General features: G+C 36.2%; 1 protein-coding gene across 8 annotated transcripts in view; it reads left to right on the plus strand.

The window, feature by feature from the left end:
- LOC137650235 (protein phosphatase 1 regulatory subunit 12A-like) overlaps nt 1–26,036 on the plus strand; it is a 271,399-nt gene that overhangs the window by 68,718 nt on the left and 176,645 nt on the right. For 6 of the 8 annotated variants that reach the window (XM_068383498.1, XM_068383501.1, XM_068383502.1 and 3 more), the window contains exons 4-10: nt 6,613–6,772; nt 7,285–7,429; nt 7,553–7,671; nt 8,245–8,339; nt 11,813–11,986; nt 15,566–15,668; nt 24,651–25,469. In XM_068383498.1, the coding sequence (XP_068239599.1) occupies nt 6,613–6,772; nt 7,285–7,429; nt 7,553–7,671; nt 8,245–8,339; nt 11,813–11,986; nt 15,566–15,668; nt 24,651–25,469 (1,615 nt within the window). The remainder of the gene's footprint in view (nt 1–6,612; nt 6,773–7,284; nt 7,430–7,552; nt 7,672–8,244; nt 8,340–11,812; nt 11,987–15,565; nt 15,669–24,650; nt 25,470–26,036) is intronic. The other 2 variants (XM_068383504.1, XM_068383500.1) reach the window with 2 other exon arrangements.

Below are 26,036 nucleotides of genomic sequence, written 5' to 3' on the forward strand. Positions count from 1 at the left end.
GGTTGAATTTTTACTCTCTACATAGGTCAGATTTTCACCCTATAAAGTGACATGCATGTATGTTCCCTATCACAACATAATATACTGTAAATTTATAAAACCAGATATTGACATTTATAAATCTCTTTGAAGAGCAGTACTATACTGTTATAAATCTCTTTGAAGAGCAGTACTACACTGCACAGTACAGAACTTCATAGTTATTGTACGACATAGAGACATACTGTACGTAAGGTCAGGCAAAACGGCGTAACCTTGGTTTGATTTTTTTTATTTAGTATTCAAAGATGAGCAATGTAAAGTCAGAAATAATGTGTTTTGAAATGGCATAAAGTTACCTGGACACCTTATTTCCATTTTCTTCCTCAAAGGAAGCCTTGGTCCAACCATGAGATGATTTCATGTGGTTCCGTTCTGAACTGGTGATCATCATGAATTAAGAGAAGTCTCAATTGATTCTCACACAGGAATTGGTGTATCTGGGAATTAGGTTTGATTTAGGGACAACAAAGGTGTTCCCCTCGGATGACAGGTTGTCATGTCTTCAACTAGTGGTGGAGCCATTCCTCAACCATTAACCCCTTCCAGCAAATTAGTGGCAGAGGCTTCTGGGCTTTGCTGGACTTCTGGGCCTATGCGGACTTCTGGCCCTTAGCGGCCTTCACAAGACAGCATCAATGTCTTCACAGGACAGCTTCAAGGTCATTAGGTCTTACTAATGATCGACAGAGCCACAGTCATGGTATACATCAACAAGCATTGTGGGGGGGGGTCTCCATCCTTATGTGCCTTAGCAACGAAGGTTCACTTGCGGGCAAGGAACAACTGGGTAGGCCTGATAGCAAGGTTCATTCCGGGAAAGTGAAATTGTGATAGGAGACAAACTCGGCTGGAGAGGCCAAGTGGTTGTGTCAGAGTAGTCCCTTCAGTCTTAAAGGGTGAGGAAGGCTGACATTACGGTATGGTACAGTGCAATACTATTGCTATTTAGCCTAAAAATACGGTACGGAATTATGGTACGACACTGAAAACTGGGCAAAATTCCGTACCGTACCGTACCTTAGGCTTAGCTTTATCATTAAGTAATTACTTGTCATATTTGTCTGCTTCAGTAACTGCACAAGTATACCTCTAAGGTACTTGTCATTCCAATTTGTAACATACCATGCATGTACAGTATGTGTGTATGTCTGGAATTATTTAATTGATATGTCTGTGTTTAATTCATAAGGTATCACATTACAAACATTTACAACATTAACCATACAGTGTTAATAGTATCCATTCAGTTTCTCCACTCTGCTTGATTGTAATAAAGTTGTTGGGCTAAAATGTTTGTTCTATAATTATTAATCTCTCTCTCTCTCTCTCTCTCTCTCTCTCTCTCTCTCTCTCTCTCTCTCTCTCTCTCTCTCTCTCTCTCTCTCTCTCTCTCTCTCTCTCCATGCATATTTAGAATGTCATGTCCTAAATTGTCACCCAAAGATCATTGTTGGTGTTAGCAGTGAACATTTATCGTGGTATAAAAGAAAATAAGACCTGCAAAGAGAAATTTGTACTTTTTTTATAGGTGACATTTAGATAGGTTATTACTTGTCTGACTGCTAAATCCTTCAGTCCTATTAGTATTTTACTGTTGATTTTTTTACTGATATCAGCCACCTTTATTTAGCTTTGTTATCCCACCATAAGATTAAAGAGGTACAGTATGTGTAAGTTGACAAATCTTGATTTGGTTATTTATTTCTATGAATATATATATATATATATATATATATATATATATATATATATATATATATATATATATATATATATATATATATATATATATATATATATATATATATATATATATATATATATATATATATATATATATATATATATATATATATATATATATATATATATATATATATATATATATATATATATATATATATATATATATGCTTAACATTGTAGTTCTTACAGAAGACTTTTCTTTCTCTTTTTTCCAATTTTATACTCGCACACAAATTTACGTACATGATCATGCATGTAGTTGATCAGAGATTACACATTAAGAAAAATCTTTCTCTTTAAATACCCACATACGTAAACATGAACAGTCGCACAAGACATGAGTATAACTACTTCATTTATTGCACTTTGTCATCTAGGCTCAGTGAATAATGTAAATTCTCTTGGTTAAGTTACATTCTAAATGAATTGAAACTAGGTGTAAAGGAAGATATAATAGAGGCCCTCATGTTTCTAAGAGGTAATACATAATTAGTTAGAACTAATATGTTTGATTTGAAGAAAGTCGCTAATGAAAGGTATTTCCCGGATACATGCTGCCATTATGAATGTTACAAGGATAATTTTTTGTTACTTTTTCCTTATTAATGTCGGGTATTGCTTCAAGTTCCATTGATGGTTAGACTCTTCTAGGCTTTGTTTTGCCTAGTAAGATCCTTGAGAGAACTGGTCATGATTTGAATATTTAGTATGCAAAGTATCATAATACTGGGAAATTTTTAAATAAGATTTCATGAATAATATTACAAGTACCAAATAATAGCTAATAATGTAACACATTTTTGTATGTGTTGTTAGTACTAGTAGTAATGGTAGTGGTATTAGCAGTAATAGTAGTAGAAATGGCAGTAGTAGTTGTAGGAGTAGTAATAGTAGGAAAACTAGTAGGATTAATAGTAATAGTAGCAGCAGTGGTAATAGTTCTATTGTATTTAGACATTACTAGTACTATAAGGAATTTAATAAGTATTGATATCATTGCCGTTATTGTTAACACATCATCATCATCATCATCATCATCATCTTCAGTTTTATGATTATTATAATAATTTAGACTGAATATACATAAGTGCATATAAACATTCCCTTGCTAATTTATACTTATTGAATTTGAAGTTTTTATGAGTGGATTTTAATGATTTAGATAATACTGTACGATAAAGTTACGGAAATATGGTGCATTATTTTTCCCGTACTATAAGGCATCGAAAAATAATTGAGAGTACAGTACAAAATTACGTTACGGTATTTTAACCAGGCATGAAATATGGGAAACATTACTGTACCATACTACCAGCCTTGGTGGTGCGGACTCTTATGACTTCCTTTGCAACAGAATGTACGCATATGTTTTACCTCTGTTCTGCCCAATCAGACAAGTTCTCGCCAAAATCATGGCCACACTTAATCTTGGTGGGACCAAAGTAGCTCCACACACACGTTCAGATCGCTTATGAACCCTAACTTGAAGTGAATTGTGTGAGTGACGGACACGTGATTTCTCACTCTCTTCAGTTTCTATCCCCCTCCTTATATGAACACTTTGGTCCTCCACCCAGAGAAGTACTGTAGTACAGTTTACCTAGTGAGTTGCACGGAGAAGTGGTGATTTGTTTTGTTGATTGGCGATTCCTCTGAGGGAAGCAGCATAGATCTGACAAACCTATTACATACTTGTACAGTACTTGGGCTAGAAGGATGGCACCTTGATGTTAATTTCCCCTCCCCCCCTTGTAGTGGTAGCTTATGTGATGAGATATCTGATTCTCGATTCTCTTGTATGGTCTGAGAACAGATGCCGGGAGAGTAGTTTGTTCCATAGGGCTCCTTATCAAGGCTTATGTGTAGTAGGCTTTTCTCCCTCATATCTGTTAGTCTCCTGTTTAGAAGACAAGGACAAGGGTGTGTATTCGTACTCGTCTCATCCTCCACGCAAACCCTAGGCTGGGACCTTCAGAACGGTGATTGTGCCATGCTGGATAAAATCCTAATCCCTCTTCTCTTCTTACACTCCCGCAATATTCCCACATAGGATGTGTTGTTTTTCCCCCAATCAAGCCAGCAGAGTTGACTTACTCCTCCTTAAAAGGACTCGGGTTTGTATAGTTACGAAAAATGCAAGTTACTAAAATTTGGGATTTTTATCTATTTTGAGAGACTAGTTATGTATCCAAATGTCTGAGTCTACATGGCCAACAATATTTAATGTTATGCCGCTGAAAAGGAAGGTTGTTAGTACTGTACTCTGGCATGGCTACCAACTTTGTGTACTGTACCTGGGTACTAAGCAATTGTCTTGCATGCATATACTCTGAACCCCTTAAAATTTTTCATTATAGAAGGGCTTCATGTGTTAATATTTATAGCAGTTTGTTGTACTGTAATGTTCTACATGGTGTCCTATCAACTCACTCTCTCTCACATGCTATACAATACAGTGCTGTGTGTACTACTGTACTATGCAGTATTTAGTAGTCTACTGTATTGTTAAGATCATGAAAGCTTATTAATGTTTGTGTTTGTATCTGGCTTTTAGTTGTAAGTGCGTACAGACATTCTCTTTAGCTTGTACAGTATACAAGTGTCTATATAGGGTGAAAATCTGATCTACGCCAGGGCTAGGAATGAATTGAAGATGTTGGGTGTGATAATACTGTATTTAATACTTTCACTATGCAAAACTAGTTTTGTTCTGCCCCCATATAACACCAAGAAAAATCAATCTGAGATGTTTTAATGACCATGAAAGTAGGAGTCTAGTACACACTTGGTAATGGTGCAAAGGTGGAGAAGGACCTGTTGGATTAGTCAAACTTTTAGTGTTGGGCTATAACCTAGGATAACTTTGGGTTGTGTTATTTTTGGATATTTCCTCTAAATAATTCTAACCTTTAAGGATATGAATCTACACTTTTGATGTTAAAAGAAAGGTAAACCTACCGAAACTTCATGACCGCAATCTTAGCCTGGGTTAGATTAGCTAAGTACCTTGAGTCATAACCTAGTGAATTTTATGTAGCGCCAATTAATTAATTTGTACTTGGCTATGAAAATAACCATTAATTTAACATTTGATGTGTACAACAAATTACTAGCTTATAAAATACTCATTCTGAAGATTCATATGGTAGACAAATCTAAATATTATTCAGCAATGTAAACTTACACTCTCATTCTGTATAAAATCTTGCTTCATGATAACTATGTAGGCCTTTAATAAACATATTTATCAAATCTGTGTATGTCACAAGTAGTCAAACAATATTACTGTACACTGCCTTTTTAATGTTTTATTTTGATGTAATTTGATAGTAACTTTTCAGACTACATATTCACTTTTACTGATGACATTTGCTAATTGTGTTTTTAATGAATCTATTGTTTCATTCTCTTACTGGTTTATTGATTAAAACCACTTGGCACTTGCATGAATTTTGTTTCAGTAATTTGTGCGATGTAAAGATATGCCAGTTACGATGTACACAGAATGAAGTATTGTTTGTGGCCTGTTCGTGCACTGCACTCGCATAAGTTATGCTCTCTCTATGCAATGGGCTGCCAAAAATTGGCCGCATTGGTACCTATGGAAACGCATTGGCACTACTTGTTAACGTATTGGTTAGATAAGTATTGTCACTCATTAACCCTCCCTGTCGGCAGTATTCATGCCATGCTACCACAGGGCTCACATTTGGTTCATGCAAGTTGCAAGCACATGTTGCAAACATTTATAAAAATTAATACGTGCCAAATTTTTTAACATTTAAAGATCTTCTCCCGAAGACTTAATCACTGACAAAAGCATTGCTTGGCATTGCATATATGAAAATAATGCTAGTTTCAAGGTACCTTATGAATATTAGTTTGAATGATTTAAAAGTTTTTAAATATTTGTCTGTCCATTAAATTTAAAAGCATTGTCTGGTCAGCATGCTAGTACTTGTATTTAAGGATTAAATTGCCTTAAGTAGCAACTTTACTAAGGAGGAGAGAAAAACAGGATCTTAAAAGATGTTTGGACAGGTTTATCATCATCAGAATCAAATGATCTGAATGGCTATGATCTTGCATAGAAAGTTCCATAACACGGAGTGCTTTTATGTGGTAGAATTACTGGTATTGAAGGCTTTGAACTTCTTATACAGTAGCTAGAAGAGTCTTGGAATATATAGATTCAATAATGACCCATATACAAACACTAGAAACTTAATAGGTAAAACTATGACAGTTCAACAATAAATGTAAAATAAAACAAATAAGCAAAGTCTAAAAATGTTGATAAGCTGAGAGAAAGTGTGTTCGAGTACACTCAAACAATGGAATAAATATGATTTTTCTCTTTATGCTATTTCTTATTGCAGCTGGTCTTCCAAGACTGTTTCTTGAAGAGAAGTTCTTGTACAGCAGTTTCATGCACATTATTATTATTATTATTATTATTATTATTATTATTATTATTATTATTATTATTATTAATAGAGCTAAGCTACAACCCTAGTTGGAAACACAGGATGCTATAAGCCTAAGGGCTCTAACAGGGAAAAATAGCCCAGTGAAGAAAGGAAAGAAAGGAATGAATAAACTACCTATATAACCGTTAAATAGTACAAGTTTAGACTTAACAATTTCATTTTCATATTCAATTACTGTACTATGAGAGGAATAATAATGTAGAAAGAACTAACTTTTGAGAACACTGTATCAAGCATGACGGTAAAATTTTTTCGTGTAGGGTTTTTTTTCTGTGTACAGTAGTTAGTATCTTAAATTTCTTCTCCCTGTTCATTAGTTTTGATTGGCTTTCAGGTATTGATTGTGTTGCATCAAGAAATGAAGAAGAGCGTATGATGTTGGATGATGCTCAGAGGTGGCTTGCTGCTGGTTTCTTGGCCGACAGACCACATCCAAAGACAGGGGCGACGGCGCTACATGTTGCCGCTGCAAAAGGTTATTCAAAAGTTATGAGGTAAATGGATTATTTATTTGTTGCTCAGTGTAATATGCTGTTGACCGATGTTGATTTTTTATTATTAATTTATCTTGTTTATTCTATGACTTGCTGTTGAGAGTCATCTGTTCAATAATCATATTTTTGGTTGATTCTAGAGTAGAGTAAAAAATAGGCCATATACTTTGTAAAAATTATTGCAATACATTGAAATATCATGTCTTTCTTGTTTTAATTGGTTTTAACCTTTTCCAGGTTTCCAAACTTGTCAATTAACATTCACATAGAGATATGCTTTATTGCAGTGTGTTGACAATTTTGCCATTTTCCCTAATTCATGTGATTAGAAATTTAATGTCGCCTTTGGCATTTGAAGTAGATAAGTGCAGTACTGCGATATTTTTTGTCCAAATTTTGTATAGTATACCAGTACTTTATATAATGTTATAATATTCTCTCTTTTTACATTCAGTAGTAATTTTGAATGGAGGTACTGTATTACATACTATATTTATTTGTGTATTTTTCAGTTTATTGTTAGAAGCAGGTTCTGACATCAATGCGCAAGATCTTGATGGATGGACGCCACTTCATGCAGCAGCGCATTGGTGTCAGAGAGATGCTGTGGAAATCTTATGTGAACATATGGCCGACATGGAAAAACAAAATTTCGTGGTAGGGTAGCCTTGTGTTGTGCTCTTCTCATTGGATTCTTTTGTTGTTTTGAAATATTTGTATGTTTTTCGTGTATTTTGCTTACAACCATTTTCATTTATGATGATTATCATTCCGTAACAGGGTCAGACCGCATACGATGTTGCCGATAGCACTTTATTACTATTAATGGATGAGCTGAAGAGGAAACAGAAGGCACTCAAATTAGTTAATATGAATAAGCAGCCCCCAAGAAAACGCAAGTAAGTTGATTTTTTATAATATTCTAATTTTTAAACCAACATTCAAATCTTCGTATTAGTGTTTATCAAGCATATATAACCAAACAGAAATTTGTTTATTAATTTTCTGGTTATAGGTTTTGAGATATATTGTAGTTTTCAGTATAATAAACTTAAGATCTTTGAAATTGAGTAGAATTATTAGGTAAGTGATGTTGGCTGTTTCATAGCGTTAAAAGATTTGTGTCTTGTAGAATATTGATATTTAATTCAGGATGGTACTAAAGAATATGTGCTGCATGTATACCGGCTTTTGCTGGTCTCTTCTCACCTAGCCATCCAAGATCTTAAATTATCCTTCACTCTATTTTGTCCCATCCTTTAAGAGCAAAGCCATTGGACAATTGTGACTTATTGGTTTGTGTAAAGTAATTACAGTATAATCCAGTTATTTGGATCTTATGGTTTAATAGCTTATAAACTCTGTAAAACGTTTTACTTGGGCTGGTATTGATAATGCTTATTCTTTTGACATTGGTGGAAACCTCTGTAGTAGTGGAATTGGGATTTATTGATTTATCATTGATCACACAGAACTTCGCCCCACCGAGAACACAGTAATAAGAAGGAGAGGGAAGACCTACGGGAATCAGACGGTACGTCAGATGACGAGTCTTCGTCAGATGTCGGTGAGTTCACTTTTGTAGATAGCATACTAATTTCTAATGCATTAATATATGATGGGTTTGAAACTATTTTGGTATATTAGGGGGATTGGTTTCATGATTTTGGTTGTAATGGCATCATTTGTTGAATAGATTAAAGATTTTGGGCAATCTTCTTAATAGATTGAGGGGTTAGGAGATTTTAAAAGATTAATTGATGTGAATTGGTATTAAAGAAAGGGCACAGCAAATATTAATGGATTAGGTCATGTAGCTTATTGAAGTGTATGTTTGTGATGGGGGGCGATGTATGTCTTAGCTTTTTAGACAGTTTTGAGGAGACAAAAATATGAAATTATTATTGATATGAGTGGTGTTTCATCGGGAATGCTAAAATTGTATGGTATTGCCAAAACTGAAACTTTGGTGATGGTTGGTTAATATAGTATATAGATTACATAGTTATGTACTCTGTAAGCTAGTGTTTTGGTAATTGAAAGGACAAGGGACCTAAGCTTTGTAAATTTGAAGACCAAACGTTGAAATTATATTTCATACAGACAAGGCTTTATTATTTTAGTGTCCTTAGGTTTCAGAATTCTTATTTATTTAGTTTATGTTCATTTGTTCACAATACAGTATATGTAAACGATGTTTATTGTAAAGCAGTTAGTTATTGGATGAGATCTGAAGTTCTTACAACAGATAGTAGAAGAAGATCTGAGCAGTGATGTCTAGATATATTGTGTTTTTAATGCATTTACTTGATTAAATCTATTAAGCCAGTAAGATAGATTCCTAAGGAAATTTGATCCCTTGGAAAGAGCAACACAAGATTCATCTTTAATAAGCTGAAAGGGTAGCTATTTAAAAGAGAAGGCATATGACCTTTTGTTTTGTGTACTAAGACTAACAATAACAAATATATCAGGACATGCATGTAAACAATATTTGTAAAGTGTCAGCATAACCCAAAGCTATAATAGCCGTGGATGTTACCAGATTTATGTGAAGGACTTTAGTACATGTATTACAGTATCTAGTGCAGGTTTACTTTTCTTCTGCTTTTCTGATTGTCACCTAGAGAGCATGGAAACTATCTACTATTTATGCACATTACTATTGTTGAGTATTCAGTTACCATTAGTTTGCTTTATGCCTCAGGAGAAGTCATTGAAGGAGAAACAAAAGTAGACAGTTGTAGCCATCAAGTAGTGATGGACAATACTTATTTGTAGTCATATATCTAAGTGATTGAATTTTTTCATTGTTTAGATTGAAGAGTAAAAGAAGTTTTCCAATTTTCATTTTCCTCATCACAATTTCTCACAAAGCAGTGTCCTTTATGCCTAGAGAGTATTCTTCTTCATGCATGGCTCAATTTGAATTTGTTCAACTATCTTCGATTCTTTCTTCATAGTTTTGTTTGATTATATTTCTATGAACTTTCTACGAATGCTTTTCACATTAACATTTGGCACAATTTCTTATCATATCTGTAATGTCTGCTTCAAGAAATGTGCAATATTTTTCATTAATCAGAATTTGGTCAATCTTTTTAATCCTATTGTATAACCCTTTCTGTCTCTTCTTACATCCAGTATTCCCTGTTATACATTCCATGTGTTGATTATAATTTTTCTCTGGCATTGATTTGTATTTTATAATTTCAACATTCAATCCCTTATTTCATACTTAACAAAAAGACGGAAAGATGGTGTGCAAAGGAAATTTAAATTTAGGAAATGTTTGGATTAATTTCCAAAAGGATGTAATAATTACAAAATGAATTAAAAAGAAAGAAGTAAATGGAAATTTTTATCATGACAAATTGTTTATGCGTAAACCAACCAGTAACACTTGAGGTTGGCTGTATGTTTATAGCAAGAATTAAAAGTGTACTTAAGCAAAAACCTAATACATCTATGTATATACATCCATGCCCTCATATTATATTAGTACTGCATATTATTACTATGTAATGTATATTACCTAATAAACTGTAGAAATGAATAACAAAATGAAATACATTATTATATATTTCAACACACAAATTGTGAATGAATTCTTTAAACTAAAGGCTTCTATCAAAGAGTTGAAACTAAAAGCAAAGGTATCTGTGTACGTAACATAATTTTTGTTGCATGGTAGCATCTTCACTACAAATTATTTGGTAACGAAATCCATAATTAAGGAAAACTAGTTTCTCATTAACATAGCTTGATGAAGAAAAGGAACTATGAAAGAAAAAAAGTAATAGGATATAGATAAAAAGTAGTGGCCCAATTGCAGTGAGGATTAAGTTAAAAGTAATATACAATTGAAATGTACTTTATAAATGTACTACCGTACTTTGATAAAAAACCCACAGAGAATGGCTGTTATATTTAGTCATTTATGCTTATTGCAGTGAAATATTCTGAAAGGTAGGTTAAGTAAAAGTATGCACACTTGTATGCAGACACTACACATCAGTTCAGTCAACCTTCCCTCCCAAGTCAATCTTTTCATTTTGAGATAAGGGCTCACCATTTTCCTCTGTCCTAGAAATTCTTTTCATATTCATCATAGAGTTTCTATGGTTGTAATTCACGCTTTTATACTTTTCTTCATAACTTGCATAGCATTTCCCTACTGTCATGTCTCCTCTTAACATTCTAACCGATTATAATCATTCATCATTTTTGATCTGCTGTATAATTTTTTCTTATGGACTGGCTTTATCCTTTTACATGCTGCTGCTTTAAAAACAAAAAACTGGAAAACTCCTCTCAGACGATGAGGAGAGTAGTGAGGATACTACCAGTAGTGATAGTAGTGACTCCTCAGAGTCAAATAGTGAAGAGGAAGATGATAATGATGGTTGTACGAAGGAGAATGAGGATGGTGGTTTATCTGGTAGTTGCACTCGTGCGCTTAGTCCTCTGCATTATTTAGTTGGTAAGTCGTCCCAGTTGACACTAGCCTGTCACTCAGTCGACTTCTTGCACCCCTAATCGTTGTATCATCTTTGTTGCTTATCCGGGGGACATGCAAGGCTTAGCACATTCTATTACTGGAATAATGGACGTGTGGCATGGACCCATATCAGTATATAATATACAGTAACTAAGCTTTATTAGCATAATAAAGATTTTAGAAAGCTGTTTTGTGTTTCATCTATTATGTGTCTGTTCCTGTCATGTATAGTTCTTAGATCTAGATTAAATTTTGATAAGTCCTGACAGTTTAGTATTTGAAATTACTGTACTTCAAGGAAGAAAAGTGATGAAAAAAAGTTTTATTTCATGTAGTAATATTTCTATATAATGGAATAGCCTTGCAAAGACCATAGTCCGTGGTTTTGTTTTGACTTAAAATTTTTTTTTGTATGATGAGGTTCTTAGTGTACAATACTGTCATGCCAGATATAAGCAATGTTTGTTCAGCTTATGAAGTAACATTATCTGGAATTCATCTATGATCCCCTCTTTTAATTTATTTCTATGCCATTTCAGAAAAGAAGAATAAGGTTAATAAAGAAAAAAATCCACAGATTATTCCCACTAGTCCGGATAAAAATAATACTCGGACAGTTCCTCAGGCCAAAGGAGATAATACCATTGATGAATCAGAGGTACAGTCTTGGAGAAGACCGTCTTCCCTCAGAAAACCACTTCAAGACGATAAAAGTAAGTGGAATGGGGAATATTGTGTTAGGATATCACAGTAGAGCATTTCCTTATCGATTTGTTGCTACATGGATACAAACCATTGTTCTTTAATAGGTGTATGATTTCAGTGAAGCTGGAACAGCTGTCTAAACTTTGACTTATGGCTGCCGTACAGTAATGATTTACATCTCGGTATTCTTGTCTCGCTGTCTTAATCTTTTTCTTTTTCTTTTTCTAACTGATTGAATAAATGCTGTGGCAGACTGCCATGTTTGAAGGATATTAACGGAAAACACCAAGGATTTGCAGTGTTTCTTGGTAACTGTAATTGTGGCATGTCTGTTGCTATTCTATCCCTGTGTGATGCCTTACACGCTTACAATGATGATGATGTGAACCAAGGAGTTGATTACCCGCAGACTTCATTAGTGAGGAAAAGTCTGCTGCTGGTTAAGTTTAAAGAGAAGGGCTCTGCCACTTTCTTACAGTGTCTTCTTAACCCTGGAAAGGTGTTAAAGATGAATCTCATGGTAGTGCTTTTCTGGCTCTTTTTCCCGTGAATTTATCATTTTCCTGCCCAACTACCATAGAAGACAAACTTCAAGTACTTCCTTCTCCCAAGCCTCTTCTTCGCTTTTATCTTCATTGCAACTTCTAGGAGAAGGACGTGAGTCTAGGAAGTTCGATTAGTAGGAGTCGTCTACTCATTACTCCAATCTCTTCTCTCCCCATGCAAGTGTGTGTGCTCATCGCTTATACGGAACATAGTTGATGTATTGCCGGTCAGGATGAATTGTGCTGCCCTTTTTTCCCTACTTCCTGAACTAACTTCTTCTTCTCCTTTCTAGGCTAAAAGATAGTAGGGCATGCTGGGACTATTCCATTTTGGGAAGAGGTATTATTACACACTGCTTTTGCTTCATCTGTTCTTGTATTTTTGTATCCTTCAGCCTAGCCTTCACTTGCTGTCATAATATGACAGCCTTTGTGGAGGCATCTGCCAGAGGTGAAGGGGAGAAGTGGAATCTGCAGATCGTTCCTGGGCAATAGGAGCTCTCCATGTATGAGTGTGAGCTCTACACAATGGCATCACTCACCATGTTGCCTTCTAGGAGATGGGGATTTTTTACTCGCAGACATTCAACAACCAGGAGGACCATCCACACAAATGACTGACTACAAATGACCATGATAGTCACTGTGCACAAACTTCACAGACAAGATTCTCCACATGTACAGTCGTTCACAAACATGGTTGTCAATTCCCACAGACTTCACAAACACAATCATCCATATGCATGAGTTTCATGAACATGATCTTCCAGTTATGATCGTTCACATGCTTTATGAAGACAATCATCCACAATCACTAAGCGGAAAGAGTTCACACGTTTGTTTTGGATTGCCTATAGTATAAACGCTCCATCGTGGCCTGAGCGGCCTTGGTCTGACAAGCCGCTACATAATCGGTTATTTCCTCTTTTGTGTATGGCAGAGAGACACACTTGTTGGACATTTCATGGGTGTTGGTCAGAGAATTGCTGTCTTCTTTGTTCAAGGTTTTCCTGTACACGATACCAGTGGAAGAGGAACTTGAGATCATTCTCATTGCCTGTATGGACTACCAGATCTTCCCCTCACGAGTGCCGAGTTTTCCCCATGCTCTTTCCCTTAGAGTTTCATCTTCAGGGGAAAGTTCTGATTGCGTTCTCTAGCCACAAGAAAAGTCTCCTCATGCTTTCCCTCGGAATCATCGTTTCCCATAGGAATGGGATCCATACAATCGGGAACCAGAGTGAGTACTCAAAGTCAGATATCAGATCTGCGCCAACCTTTAGGAAGAACTTGTCACTGGCACTGGTCCTGAAGGAATGAGTCTAGTACCTCAGACCATTCTTCTCTGCCTACCTACCTAGGTAAGTTTACCCTCAGGTCCCAGGATAACCCTGTCCTTAGTCCAGTGAGAATTACTCGGAAGTTGTTTTTTGAGCCCAGAGCTCTTGCAGGATAAGAAACATCTTGTCCAAGATAAAGGTTGCAACGTAATTCTAGAACGAGCGGTAGAATGTCGGGGCTTCCCTCTCATCTCTCTTCCTCTCCTTGGGGTGTAAAAGTTGTTCTGGTATATGTTGGACCTGATGCTACTTGAAGGTAAGCTCCGTGACTGTTGATATGCTCAAAATTAGAATAAAGGATATATGTGAATGGGGACTAGAAAATGATTATTAAAGTGTATGGGGGAAGATTGCCCAGTTAAAATTGAGGATGTAGCAAAGTCATGTGGTGTTTAATGGCGGGAAAATTTATGCGGATGTTATATTTTAACTTAGGCCTTTTAAGGAGGGGAGGTCAATTTTAGGTGAATCAGTTATAAACTAGTTAACTCAGTCCACAGAGCAAAAGTAAAGAATAAACTGTAAAAGAGAAAGAAATGAAAGTATTAAGGTAGTCATCATGTTAAACTTATAGGTAACATTTAAACTATAAAAAATGACTTTAAAACCTGCTTAACAGAAAAAGATTTTCATCAAGTTGGAACTTCTTAAGTTTGACTAGGAAGATCTACAATTTGATCATAGTGGGAATAAAACCTCAGATAATGTTTAGTATTGAGCCTTCCGTGGACCAGTTTGAAGGTACATTTTCATGAAGATGCAAATTTGTAACGGCAGTCATTTAAAATTGAATGATATGTTTCTATAATCACCAAATTTATAACTTATAGCACAGAAAGATATAGATATCTGTTTGAGACTTGAAATGGGGATGGCAGGTTCATCCCTGTCAATGTTCTTGGACATGATGTGTCGTACAACCCTAGCGGCAGTTTCAGATTTATTTCAGAAGCTGGTCTTCTGAAAGATATTTAATTTTTGTTATGACATCTTTGTTTTTATGGTTTTAATTGAATATTCTCTTATTCTGTATTTATAATGAACGATATCGGCGTCAATGACCTTCAATGTCTGGATGCCAGAAAACCTAAAATCAATCAATCGAATCACCAATTTATATAAGAGTTAATCAAATGGTAATATAGGTGTGTAATATACTGTAGAATATAGCAGAGCTCTCATATTGAACAGCTGATCTAAGAAATAAGCAGAACAATGTAACAGCCTGATATATAAATTTTTTAATTGTTTATTGATTTTAGGCCAATAATATTCCTTTGAAATTACGATAGTGTGGTAAGACTATTTGAATTTAGTTAATGTAAATAAAATTAACGGTATGTTTCACTTGCTGAAAACTGTTTAATTCTAAATTATTCACAGATCTGAGTTTGTATGTTACAAGAATTCAGAATCTTTAAAGCTGTTATTTTTGGCTGTGAAAGTGCTGTATAAACTTATGGAAAAAATATAATAATGGTGCTTTTAGTTTTTTTTTTTTTTTTTTTTTGTAACATTTCAAAGATTTATCCATGTGTACTGTTTTGATAATTTTTCACAATCTGGTTTGAAGATTGTTTGATCACTTGCATATTGGATCCTGATACTTGTGTTTTGATATCATAAACTTATGGTGTTGGACATTCTTTTCATCAGAAGTTACTATATAGTAAATAGGAATAACATTTATTTCTTTTTCCAGACCAAGAAGTATCCCGTACTATACCCACACCAACACGTGTTAATAATAGAGAAAGCGAAGATTTGGCGGGTAAGAGAATAAGCCTACCGGAGAAGGATGAGAGGTAAGTCCCCTGTTGGTCTCCCCAAGTTATAATGGTAGTGGTTTTGTTGGTTGTTAGGTCTTTTGAAGTGTTTATATTAATAGTATATTTCATAGGTTATGTTTTTGTTGAGATTAATGGGCAGAGCTGAAGATTTACATAAGTCTCGTGAAGTGTAATGTCTCAGTAGTGCACGTTCTTAGATAAGCATAGTCTGGGGATTCCGCATGTTTGTACAGTGGATGTTGGATAATGCTTTTGTGTTCTAAAATTAGTTAACTTGGCATATATTCATAACTGATGAGAATATACTGTGCTTTTTGGGAGCTGTTATGGTTAGGAGGGTGTTTTTTTAATACCAATTACAATTTGAGACTGATGCTTCTTCACTTAAATGTGTATATATAATACACTTATTTACAATTTGAGGGACTAGAATTATGGTCTTGTATTGAGATGCTCTTTAAAGAAAAAATAGTTTGGATTACTAGGATTTACTTGTGATAACAATCAGTTACAAGCTGCAGAGGTAGCATGAGTTGCACACGGTCTGCCTAAAAGCATATTTCCATAACTGAGGACTTGCAAAATACTAATGTGAAGGTATGGACAACTGAGTAAAGGCAAAGTATGATGGGCTAGTAATTGAATGTTGCTGTCTTGTGTAAGGTATATCAAGCTCTTAAAAATTTTGTTGGACATTTCCTCACTTTGCATGGATCGGACAATGAATGTCGCTTAAATCCTATTAGATACGTAAACAGTGTTGGACACACACACACACACACACACACACTCTCTCTCTCTCTCTCTCTCTCTCTCTCTCTCTCTCTCTCTCTCTCTCTCTCTCTCTCTCTCTCTCTCTCTCTCATTACATACATTACATTACATTACTAATATGCAGATTTGATAATAATTGGAGGAGCTGCCTAGTGTGTACTAGGGGTGATTTCGTACTACTTGGCATGGTGCTCATATTGTGTCTTGGCGGATTGTGTGTCGATGTCAGTATTTGAAAGTCTTTCCCCCTTTTTTACTGGGTTCAGTACCTTCTTAGTTTCAGGGAAACCTTTACATTGAATTTAATGGCTGAGAGAATGGAAGATGGGTTTTCTTTCTTTTTTTGTAGATTTTTTTTTTTTTTCATTTGACTTTGTTTATAGTATGTCACTTAAGTGCTCTAAGTGTGCAACAAGTACTATACAGAAATGTTATAAATTGCCAGTTGGCTCTTTGTTTTGTGGTTCTGTCATTATGGGATAATTAACATCAATCTTAGAAGTAAACCATAATTGATTAACTTCAAGGTATGCATTCTGGGATTGAGTTTCACATTCAATATCAATAGGTTGAGAATTGATGGTCTAAAAACCAGGCAAGGTTTTGTATGTTTGTATACAAAATGTTGAATTGAATACCAGGTAGAACATAGAACACAGTTTTCGTCCTTAAACATAGGTATGGCAAGAATCAGGAGTAATTAGAACTTAATTGTGACTATCACAACCAAGGTTAGGGATGGAAAGAATAGTAATCACTAATAGGACTGATAACTAGATAAAGCAATAATATTCTTTTGATATATTCAAAAGAGACTAGAGAGAAAGTTTGATGAAAATGTAAGAGATGAACAAACAGGATTTAGAAAAGGTAGAACTTTTACTGACCAAGTTTTTATTTTGTCATGCACAGCATTGTGTAGAATATAGAAATCCACATTTGATGACATTTGGGGGCTAAGAAAAAGCCTCTGATAGTGTGTACTGGCCACTGGCCAGTTTTTTGGAGAGTCCTGTGTTGTCATGGAGTGCCTCTTAAATATGCAAATTTGTCTTCATAAGTAGAGTAAGTGCCAAGTTAATGTTAGTGGATTCCTATCAAATGAATTTCCAGTGAACAGTGGAGTACTCCAGGGGACTGTGCTGTTACCTGTGTTGTTTATCCTCCTCATGGATTTTGCAATGCATAGAACAGTTGGGGATGCTGGAGAAGGATTGGACTGGCAACAGGAAAATATCTGACCTAGAGTATGCAGATGATGCTGTCCTTATTAGCTGAACACCACAGGAGTTGGGTTCAATATGAGTAGAAGGAGAGATGATGAAAAAGGAATATGCCATGGAAGATGAAAAATCATTGGAAGGAGAAAGGATTAACGAGCTAGAATCATTTAGATATGTAGAAACTATTATGTCCTAATACAGGGTCTTTAGAATTGGAGTTTAATGAAAGATTGAGAAAAGAAAATCAGATGGCTAAGTTGAGTAAAAAATTTTAATAAAATTGCCTGAAATTACATATAAAAGTCAGGTTATATATCAGATGAGTGAGATCTGTGTTACAATATGGACATGAATCAAGGTATGGCCGTGAAACAATATCCAACAGATTTTGAAGACTTGAGAACAAAGTCCTCAGAAGAATATAGGGAATTAAATGTCAGGACAGGATTAGAAATTTCATCTTTGAGAGATTATTCGAGTGGCCCATGTGGATAAAATCATGGTGATGGATAGATGGAGACTGGTTGTCCATGTTCTTTGCACTCCCCAAGAGAGATTAGTTCACCAAACTTACAACGGGGCTCCACACTATAGACATTGTATCTGTCATAATAGATTTTAAACATTAAACTTACCTGTTGGTTATATAACAATGGCTTTAGTCCCTGACGTCCGGCAGAAATTAAAAAACTCGCAGCAATCGCAGATATAGTTGCTAGGTGTACACTAGCGCCACCACCGGAGCTAGGCAGAACCATTCCATCCAGCACCAGATTTTCTCATGCCGCCATTCTGGCAACATCGTAGGAATTCACTCATGATTAACCTGGATTTTAGCAGTATATTGTACTCTTATATACGGGTTTTAGCATTCGCTTATTTTGTTTTGTATGATATTTGATCACTATGTTATAGCTTAAAAGGTAGGATTAGAAATTTATCAACCTATTTTAAACTAACGAAAGCATAATGGCGATAGGTAAACAAGCCGCCTCATCTATGACGTCACAGTCATATGACGTAAGCTAGAGTATGGCTTGCATTTTCTTTCTTTTTCTATAAAGAATGATAAGTTAATACTATCTTACAAAATATTTAGTCATATAAAATAAAAGGATTGTTATTTTGAGAAATTTTTTTGCCCTTTTGGTATGCTTTCTTTGGATAATCTTCGATCTGTTTTCAAAGATTAACTAGCGTTCAGTTTATTTATGCTACGCAGTTCTCAGTCTATCGTTACAGTATTACAATTTTTCTTTGTATCGTTATATATGAAAAGTACATTTTTCTTAAAAACTAAAGTATTTAAGTTGTATTAGATAAAAGGAATATGTTATTTTACAATTGGTCCTTTTAGTATTTTTTCTTTAGCTAATCTTTTTTGCAAAGATTAAAGAAAATTAGCGTTCAGTTAATTGTTTATACGACGTAGTATTCATGACAATCGATATAGTCTCACGATTCTTTGTATCGTTGTTTACTTGTTCGTTTTTGGGAATACTAAATTTTTTCATATAATATTTATAAATGTTCCAATTGTTAAATGTGACTATTCATCTTTTATTGGAACCCCTTAAGTAATAAAGGTTGTTTGAATATATAGATTATATATACTGTATATATAGATATATATAGATATATATAGATATATATATATATATATAGATATATATATATATATATATATATATATATATATATATATATATACTGTATATATAGACATATATATAGATATATATACATATATATATATATATATATATATATATATATATATATATATATATATATATATATATATATATATATATATATCTATATATATATATATATCTATATATATGTCTAGCTATTAAGGCTGCTGTAAGAATTTGACATGATGTTTGTAACTTAGTGCAACTTCTCGGTTTCTCTTGTTCGATGATCAACCGTTCTACACGCGATTGACATAGTTCCGAGCGTCTGAATCGCGAGCGTTTTTTAATCGCGAGCTTTATTGTTCTGAAAGTCACATGGCGCCGAGCGTCAAGCAGTTGCATGGCGTCAAGCATCAAGCAATTGAACGTGATGCCGCGTGTCAAGCATAGCTCCAAGCGTCTAGATCGCGAGCTTCTGAATCGTGAATGGCGTTGTTCCGAGAGTCACGTGACGCTGATCGCCAAGCAACAGCGTCTGGCTTCCAACAGTAGGACTTGATGTCTACATGACCATGAGCGTCTAGCGTTGCAACATTGTTACGCCAGGCGCTATATTAAGAAATAAATATTAGCAGGAAAGATATTATTTTCTCAGACCAAGGCCTGCGAGAATTAAACCTCTAAAGCATTGAGGTTAGAATTCAGGACCTTAAGGAGTTGACTCCTAGGAAACAAGACATCTCTACCTTGGTTAGAGACTTGTAGGAGGAAGGGAGTGACGATCTCTTTTTTTTCCCCTAATTATCTTATTTAGTAGAATTCTCCTAGGAGAAGTTCCTAAGATTTTTCTACCTTCAGTTGACTTTAAGAGATTCATGAGAGTTTTTTCTGAAGAGTTTCCATTTTATTTTGTACCTGCTGCTCCTCGTCCCGCCTTCAGAGTTTTTCGCTAAGAAGACATCGAAGGAGTCTGTTTATTATTGACTAGCCAAGCTACAACCCTAGTTGGAAAAGCAAGATGCTATAAGCTCAAGGGCTCCAATAGGGAAAAATAGCTCAGTGAGGAAAGGAAATAAATAAATGATGAAAATGAATTAACAATAAATCATTCTAAAAAAAGTAACAACATCAAAAAGACAATGCTGGTAGGGCAATGCAATAGCGCGTCCTCAAGGCAGCATGAAGAACCTAACTGCAGATGTTGGTGCAGCAGCACGTTCGGCTGCAACAGCAGGAAGTGCATTAGGGCTTTTGTGAGAGAAGGCAGTGTTCCTTTTTTGCTGTGTGCGTCCTGACAGGATGTCAGAAGTTGGCAAAGGTTTAGTTCAGACTGATATGGATCTTGTTCCTGAGTCTGGTGTTACGGTACATGCACCGCCGCTTCCGCCAGATTGGTTTCCGTCTGCTGAAAAGCAGAGCGTTATGTAAGCGATGAGGCAGGCGAGTTCACGATCGAAGTTTTCTACACCAGTGTCACCTAATGTTGATCCTAATTGGACTATGCTGCTAGACATGAAGCAGCAGATCTCATCTTTTATGCAGTCTTATCAGCCTGCTGTTAGCAAAGCTATGGTTCGTCATGATTCTTATCAGGACCCTCTGTCGCACAGGCGGCCTACCAGCAAATGCAATGTTGAACTGGGTGATAAGGTTTCTATATCCCATTGAGTGTTTGCTTCTCTTGATACCAGACGTCAAGCGGCCAAGCGTGACATCGAGCGTCAACCTTTCAAGCGCGGCGACGATTGCCAGGCATCTAAGCGTGACGTCGGGCGTCAAACCGAATGCGACGTTAAGCAACAAGCTCGTGACGTCGAACGTCAAACAAACCGTGACGTCCAACGTCACATACTGTTCGAGCTACGTCCAGAGGACTAATGGAAGGTTCGTGTATAGGAGGAAGTTATCCAGTTTTGGGCTCTTTGTTTCGGTCTAAGCGCTACCCCTCAAATAGAGGCTGCGTCTGTTAGGACCTGTCATTTTTTCTTATCCTTAGACCTCTTCCAAGGAATGTCTATTTTGAAACTTCTTCCAGCTCTCTTTTCTCTGAGAGAAGAAATGTCAAACGATAAAGGAAATGAGAGGCTTTAGCTCCCGAGCAGTTGCCTACTCGAGCATACCTTTTGACGCCTCCCAGGTCTCTCACCTTCATCATAGGAAAGGTGAGGGGAAAGTTTTTTTTTTGTCGTCTTCAGATGACGCAGCTCCCTGACAAGGCCGGCATCACCTTCCAGACCTCTAAAGAGGGAGGTGGACACGGTCAATTAGCGTCCTATCTTGACACCGCAAGCTTTTGGTTGTAGTCTTTGGAACAGTCCTGAGCGTTTTTTCTTTCTACCGAAAAAAAAACTCCTACCAAACATGCTTTTAGGATGTCGGCAACTGTCAAATAACGTCCAACTCTCTCAGTTGCAGGACAGTTGTCTGAGCCTAGCATGGCTTCGGTACATGCTCCTTCTCCACCGTCAAACTGGTTATCGTCTTCTGGACGCTCTGTGTGTTTTTAAACGGTGTAGAAAGAGAGCTTGTGGTAGACGTGACATCTCCGGTGCCACAACAGTTTGACCCTATTTTTATTACACTACTAGATTTGTAGCAAAAGCTCTCTTCGCTCATGCTAGTTTATCGGCCTGCATACAACAAGAGAGTAGCAGGCCTGGACCCCGAGTGTCAGGTAACTTCACACCTGGACACCAAGCGTAGTGAGCCTACTAATCGAGATGTTCTTGATGATGAACGTCTTTACAAGTCCCTAGTTAAATGTCGTATTTTAGCCATTTTTTAACCCAAGGAGTCAAACAAACAGACATGACGTACGTCCACCTAACAGGACGTCGAGCTTCCAGCGGAACAGGATGTCCTGTAGGACCTGATGTCGAGCGTCTATTGAGACGCGACATTAATTATCAAGCACAATGCGACCCCGAGCGTCAAACAGCTCGTGACATGGACTTGTACACTCCCACCATTCAAAGTGCTGTACAAGGTGTTACAAAAGTTTGTGTCTCACGAGGGAACCAGGTTGACTTTAGTAGCTCCCTTTTGGCCGTCAAGAGGTTGGTTCACAGAGGTTCTGGAATGGATGGTGGATGTTCCAAGAAGCCTGCCATTGAGAAAAGATTTTCTCAAACAACCTCACTTGGCAAGAAACCATCTAAACCTCCAAGCTCTACGTCTGACTGCCTTCAGTCTATCGGAAAACTCCCAAGAACTAGAGGATTTTCAAAGGAGGCAGCTAAGGCTATCACTAGAACAAGTAGGACTTTTACCATCAAGGTTTTCCAGTCCAAATGGGAGGTTTTAGAGAGTGGTGTAGAGCTAAATCAGTTTCTTCATTCAGTACCTTATTACACAAATTGCCGATTTCTTCTTAGACCTTAGAAAAAAGCACATTTTTTCCTCCTCGACCATCAAGGGGTACAGGAGTATGTTGGCAGCTGTCTTCAGACACAGGAATTTAGATCTCTCAAAGGATAAAGACCTTCTCAGATCTTTTGAGACTTCTAAGAAGCGTCAACAAGATTCACCAGCGTGGAATTTAGATGTTGTTTTAAAATTCTTCATGAGTGACTGATTCAAGCCTTTACACTCGGCTTCTTTTAAAGATCTGACTTTGAAGACACTTTTCTTAGTAAGTCTGGCAACAGCTAAGAGTGTCAGTGAAGTTCACGCTTTTAGCAAGAATATTGGCTTCAGAAACGGAAAAGCCATATGCTCCTTGCAACTTGGATTCCTGGCCAAAAACAAACTTCCTTCTCATCCATGGCCTAAATCTTTCGAGATTACTATTCTCTCTGATATGGTGGGTGAAGAGTTGAAGAAAGTTCTGTGTCCTGTTAGAGCACTGAGGTTTTATCTGGACAGGACTAAAGATTTAAGAGGCAATTCAGAGGCTTTTTGGTGCGCAGTCAAGAAGCCTGCGCTACCTATGTCTAAAAACGCCCTATCATTTTTTATAAGACTTTTAATTAGAGAGACTCACTCACACTGTAGTGAGGCAGACCTTAAGCTGCCTACAGTAAAGACTCATGAAGTTGGAGCTGTGGCAACTTCTGTAGCTTTTAAACAAAACCTTCTCTGCAAAGCATCATGGATACAACCTTTTGGAGGAGTAAACCTGTATTCGCCTCGCATTACTTATAACATGTCCAGACTTTATGAGGACTGCTACACTTTGGGATCATTCATAGCAACGAGTGTAGTAGTAGGTGAAGGATCTACCACTACGTTTCCCCTTATCCCTAGTACCCTTGTTCTTCTCTTGGAACTTTCATATATTTTTATGATTATGATTGGGCATTGAAAATCTGGTCCTGGGTGGAATGGTTCAATGGTTCTGCCTAGCTCCGGTGGTGGTGCTAGTGTACACCTGGCAACTATATCTGCGATTGCCGCGAGTTTTTGAATTTCTGCCGGACGTCAGGGACCAAAGCCATTGTTATATAACCAGTGGGTAAGTATGTTCAAAAATTTATTTTATTATGAAAACATTTTGTAGCAGGAAGACTACTGACTTGCATTTCTAGACTAGCAGGGTTCATCTTAGGGATTTGATTTCCAATGAAGGGGGGCCGGGTTGTAATAAGGCAACAAAGCTGAGTATAAAGAACCATGATACCATTATACAAGTATCTATGTCACACAAGGTGCCGTAAATGTACCCACTTTACCACTGAATTTATAGGAAAATTTCAATATGTAGATAAATAGGAAGGATGAAAGGGAAATTAATTAGTTAACCTTTATAGTACTGTAGTCCACCTAAGTTGGCAATATGTAATTAGTTGTATGTTGCATACATAACAGAGAAGCAAGAATATCCCAATGAGCAGCGTATAAATGAAGATGTGGCTTTGTCCTTTACAGGGATTTTTTTTCCTCACTAAATTCTCTGTAGGTACTGTAGTGTAGTGTTTTAACACAAACACATTTTTTTCCGACTTTCTGTATTGCATTTATCAAGGTTCTTATTTTCATAGTAAATTGATTATTTTTAGAGATTACATTACAAATGTCTGGGTTTTTATTTTCTTTTGTGCATGAAAATTTATTCATAAGGTACTTCAGTCAAAGCCTGAAGATTTGATGACACTTTATTGTCGAAAGTATTCCATGTTATTTGTATTAGAAATGTTAAAAGGCTCATTTAAAGTATATTCTCTGGTGTTTACCAACGTTCATGGTTAATCTTGATAAAGACTGCCCACTTAAAGACAAATGTTAAAGATTAGTGATAAATAGAATTAAGGTTAAATCATTGAATGAGTTATAATAATTATTCTTTACATATCAAAGATTCGTGTAAAGATCTAGTTTAAATCATCCAAAATGTTTTTGTACATTCATTCTTCAAATTGCAGTATATTGTATGGTGACTGCATGATGTTAGGTGATGTTGCATGGTGGATGTTTTATTGTGTTTCTAGCTCTTTGAGCGCCACCCGAGAGAGACTCAAGGCGCGGTCATGCCCGGTACTCAGTCAGTTGGAGGAGGAGGAAGTGATAGGTGGAGGAGGAGGAGGTGGTGGTGTAGGAGGAGGAGAGGCATGGCCTCAAACTAGACCTCATTCTCGTGCTGAAGGAATCCCAACCCCACGCACTTCTTCCACGTCCCCTCTAATTCTATACCAAAGACTTTCATCATCTGATCTTAATATTCCGAGTGTTCAGGACAAGCCTGATCTCACTCCTTCATCATCATCTGTTAGTTTAACGAATCATCAACTCATAAAATCAACATTTACACCTTTAAGTACAAGTTTGAGCAACAGTCCTACAATGTTAGATACTTGTGTAGCCAAAACTAATTTAACATCATCGTTCACCCCCACTCTTACTCACACATCTGCATCAAGTGAATCTTTGTCCTCATCTGGAAGTATTACAGCATCAACTTGTGTAACTTCAACCATTTCATCGTGTTTGATGCAAGCTGGTCCTACAAGTCTCCAATCTTTACATAAACCTTTAGGGTCTTCCATGTCAACTCCAGTTCTTTCAAGTTCAGATATGCCTGTCTCCTCTTTTATCCCTACCTCTGTATCCCCCTCCTCTGCTACCATCATCACCACCTCCACCACCACTACTGGCCTGGCATCTCTCTCTACTAACCAATCTACTAACAACAAGGACCCACGGCTGCTGGCAAGGTCCGCCTCCCTCAGAGAACGTATCCAAAGGTATGGCTCCTGCATCCTTGCTTGTCTTATGTGTTTGTGTTCTCAGCTTTTTAAATGCTTACATCATCTCTCATGATTTGTGTAGCTGTAAGTTTGTACTGATATTGCAGCTGTATGTAGCAAGGCAAGTACTTCACTGTAATTAATAAAATAACAAAATTTGTGAAGTGGTGGGTATTGTTTACTTGTGCTTCAACAGTTTTTTCCAGTTGTCATTGTATTGTCAGTTATTGTAGGTTTTTACGTTTTCTATAATACAGTACCCATTACTATTTCATAAATTTTGTGGTTGGTGTTTTTGGTGCCATGCTTTCATAGCTTTTAATATGGTTTTGCTTTTTTTAATTGTTTGTGCTGGCAAGCTTCCAATGGCAGCATTCTAATCTTTATTATTAAAGTATATAAATTATTCTGTACTGTGGTCTGTTTGTTCTTGTATCTTTGTTTCTGATATAGTTATTGATTATACTGTGCAGTACAGTACTGGATATTTGAAAATGGTGACCATGATTAATATTTTGATTCAAATAGTTTGCTGTTTTTCACAGGAATCTTGAATTCATTGGG

Source organism: Palaemon carinicauda, chromosome 11, assembly GCF_036898095.1.
Source record: "Palaemon carinicauda isolate YSFRI2023 chromosome 11, ASM3689809v2, whole genome shotgun sequence".
Classification (NCBI taxonomy): Eukaryota; Metazoa; Arthropoda; class Malacostraca; order Decapoda; family Palaemonidae; genus Palaemon; species Palaemon carinicauda.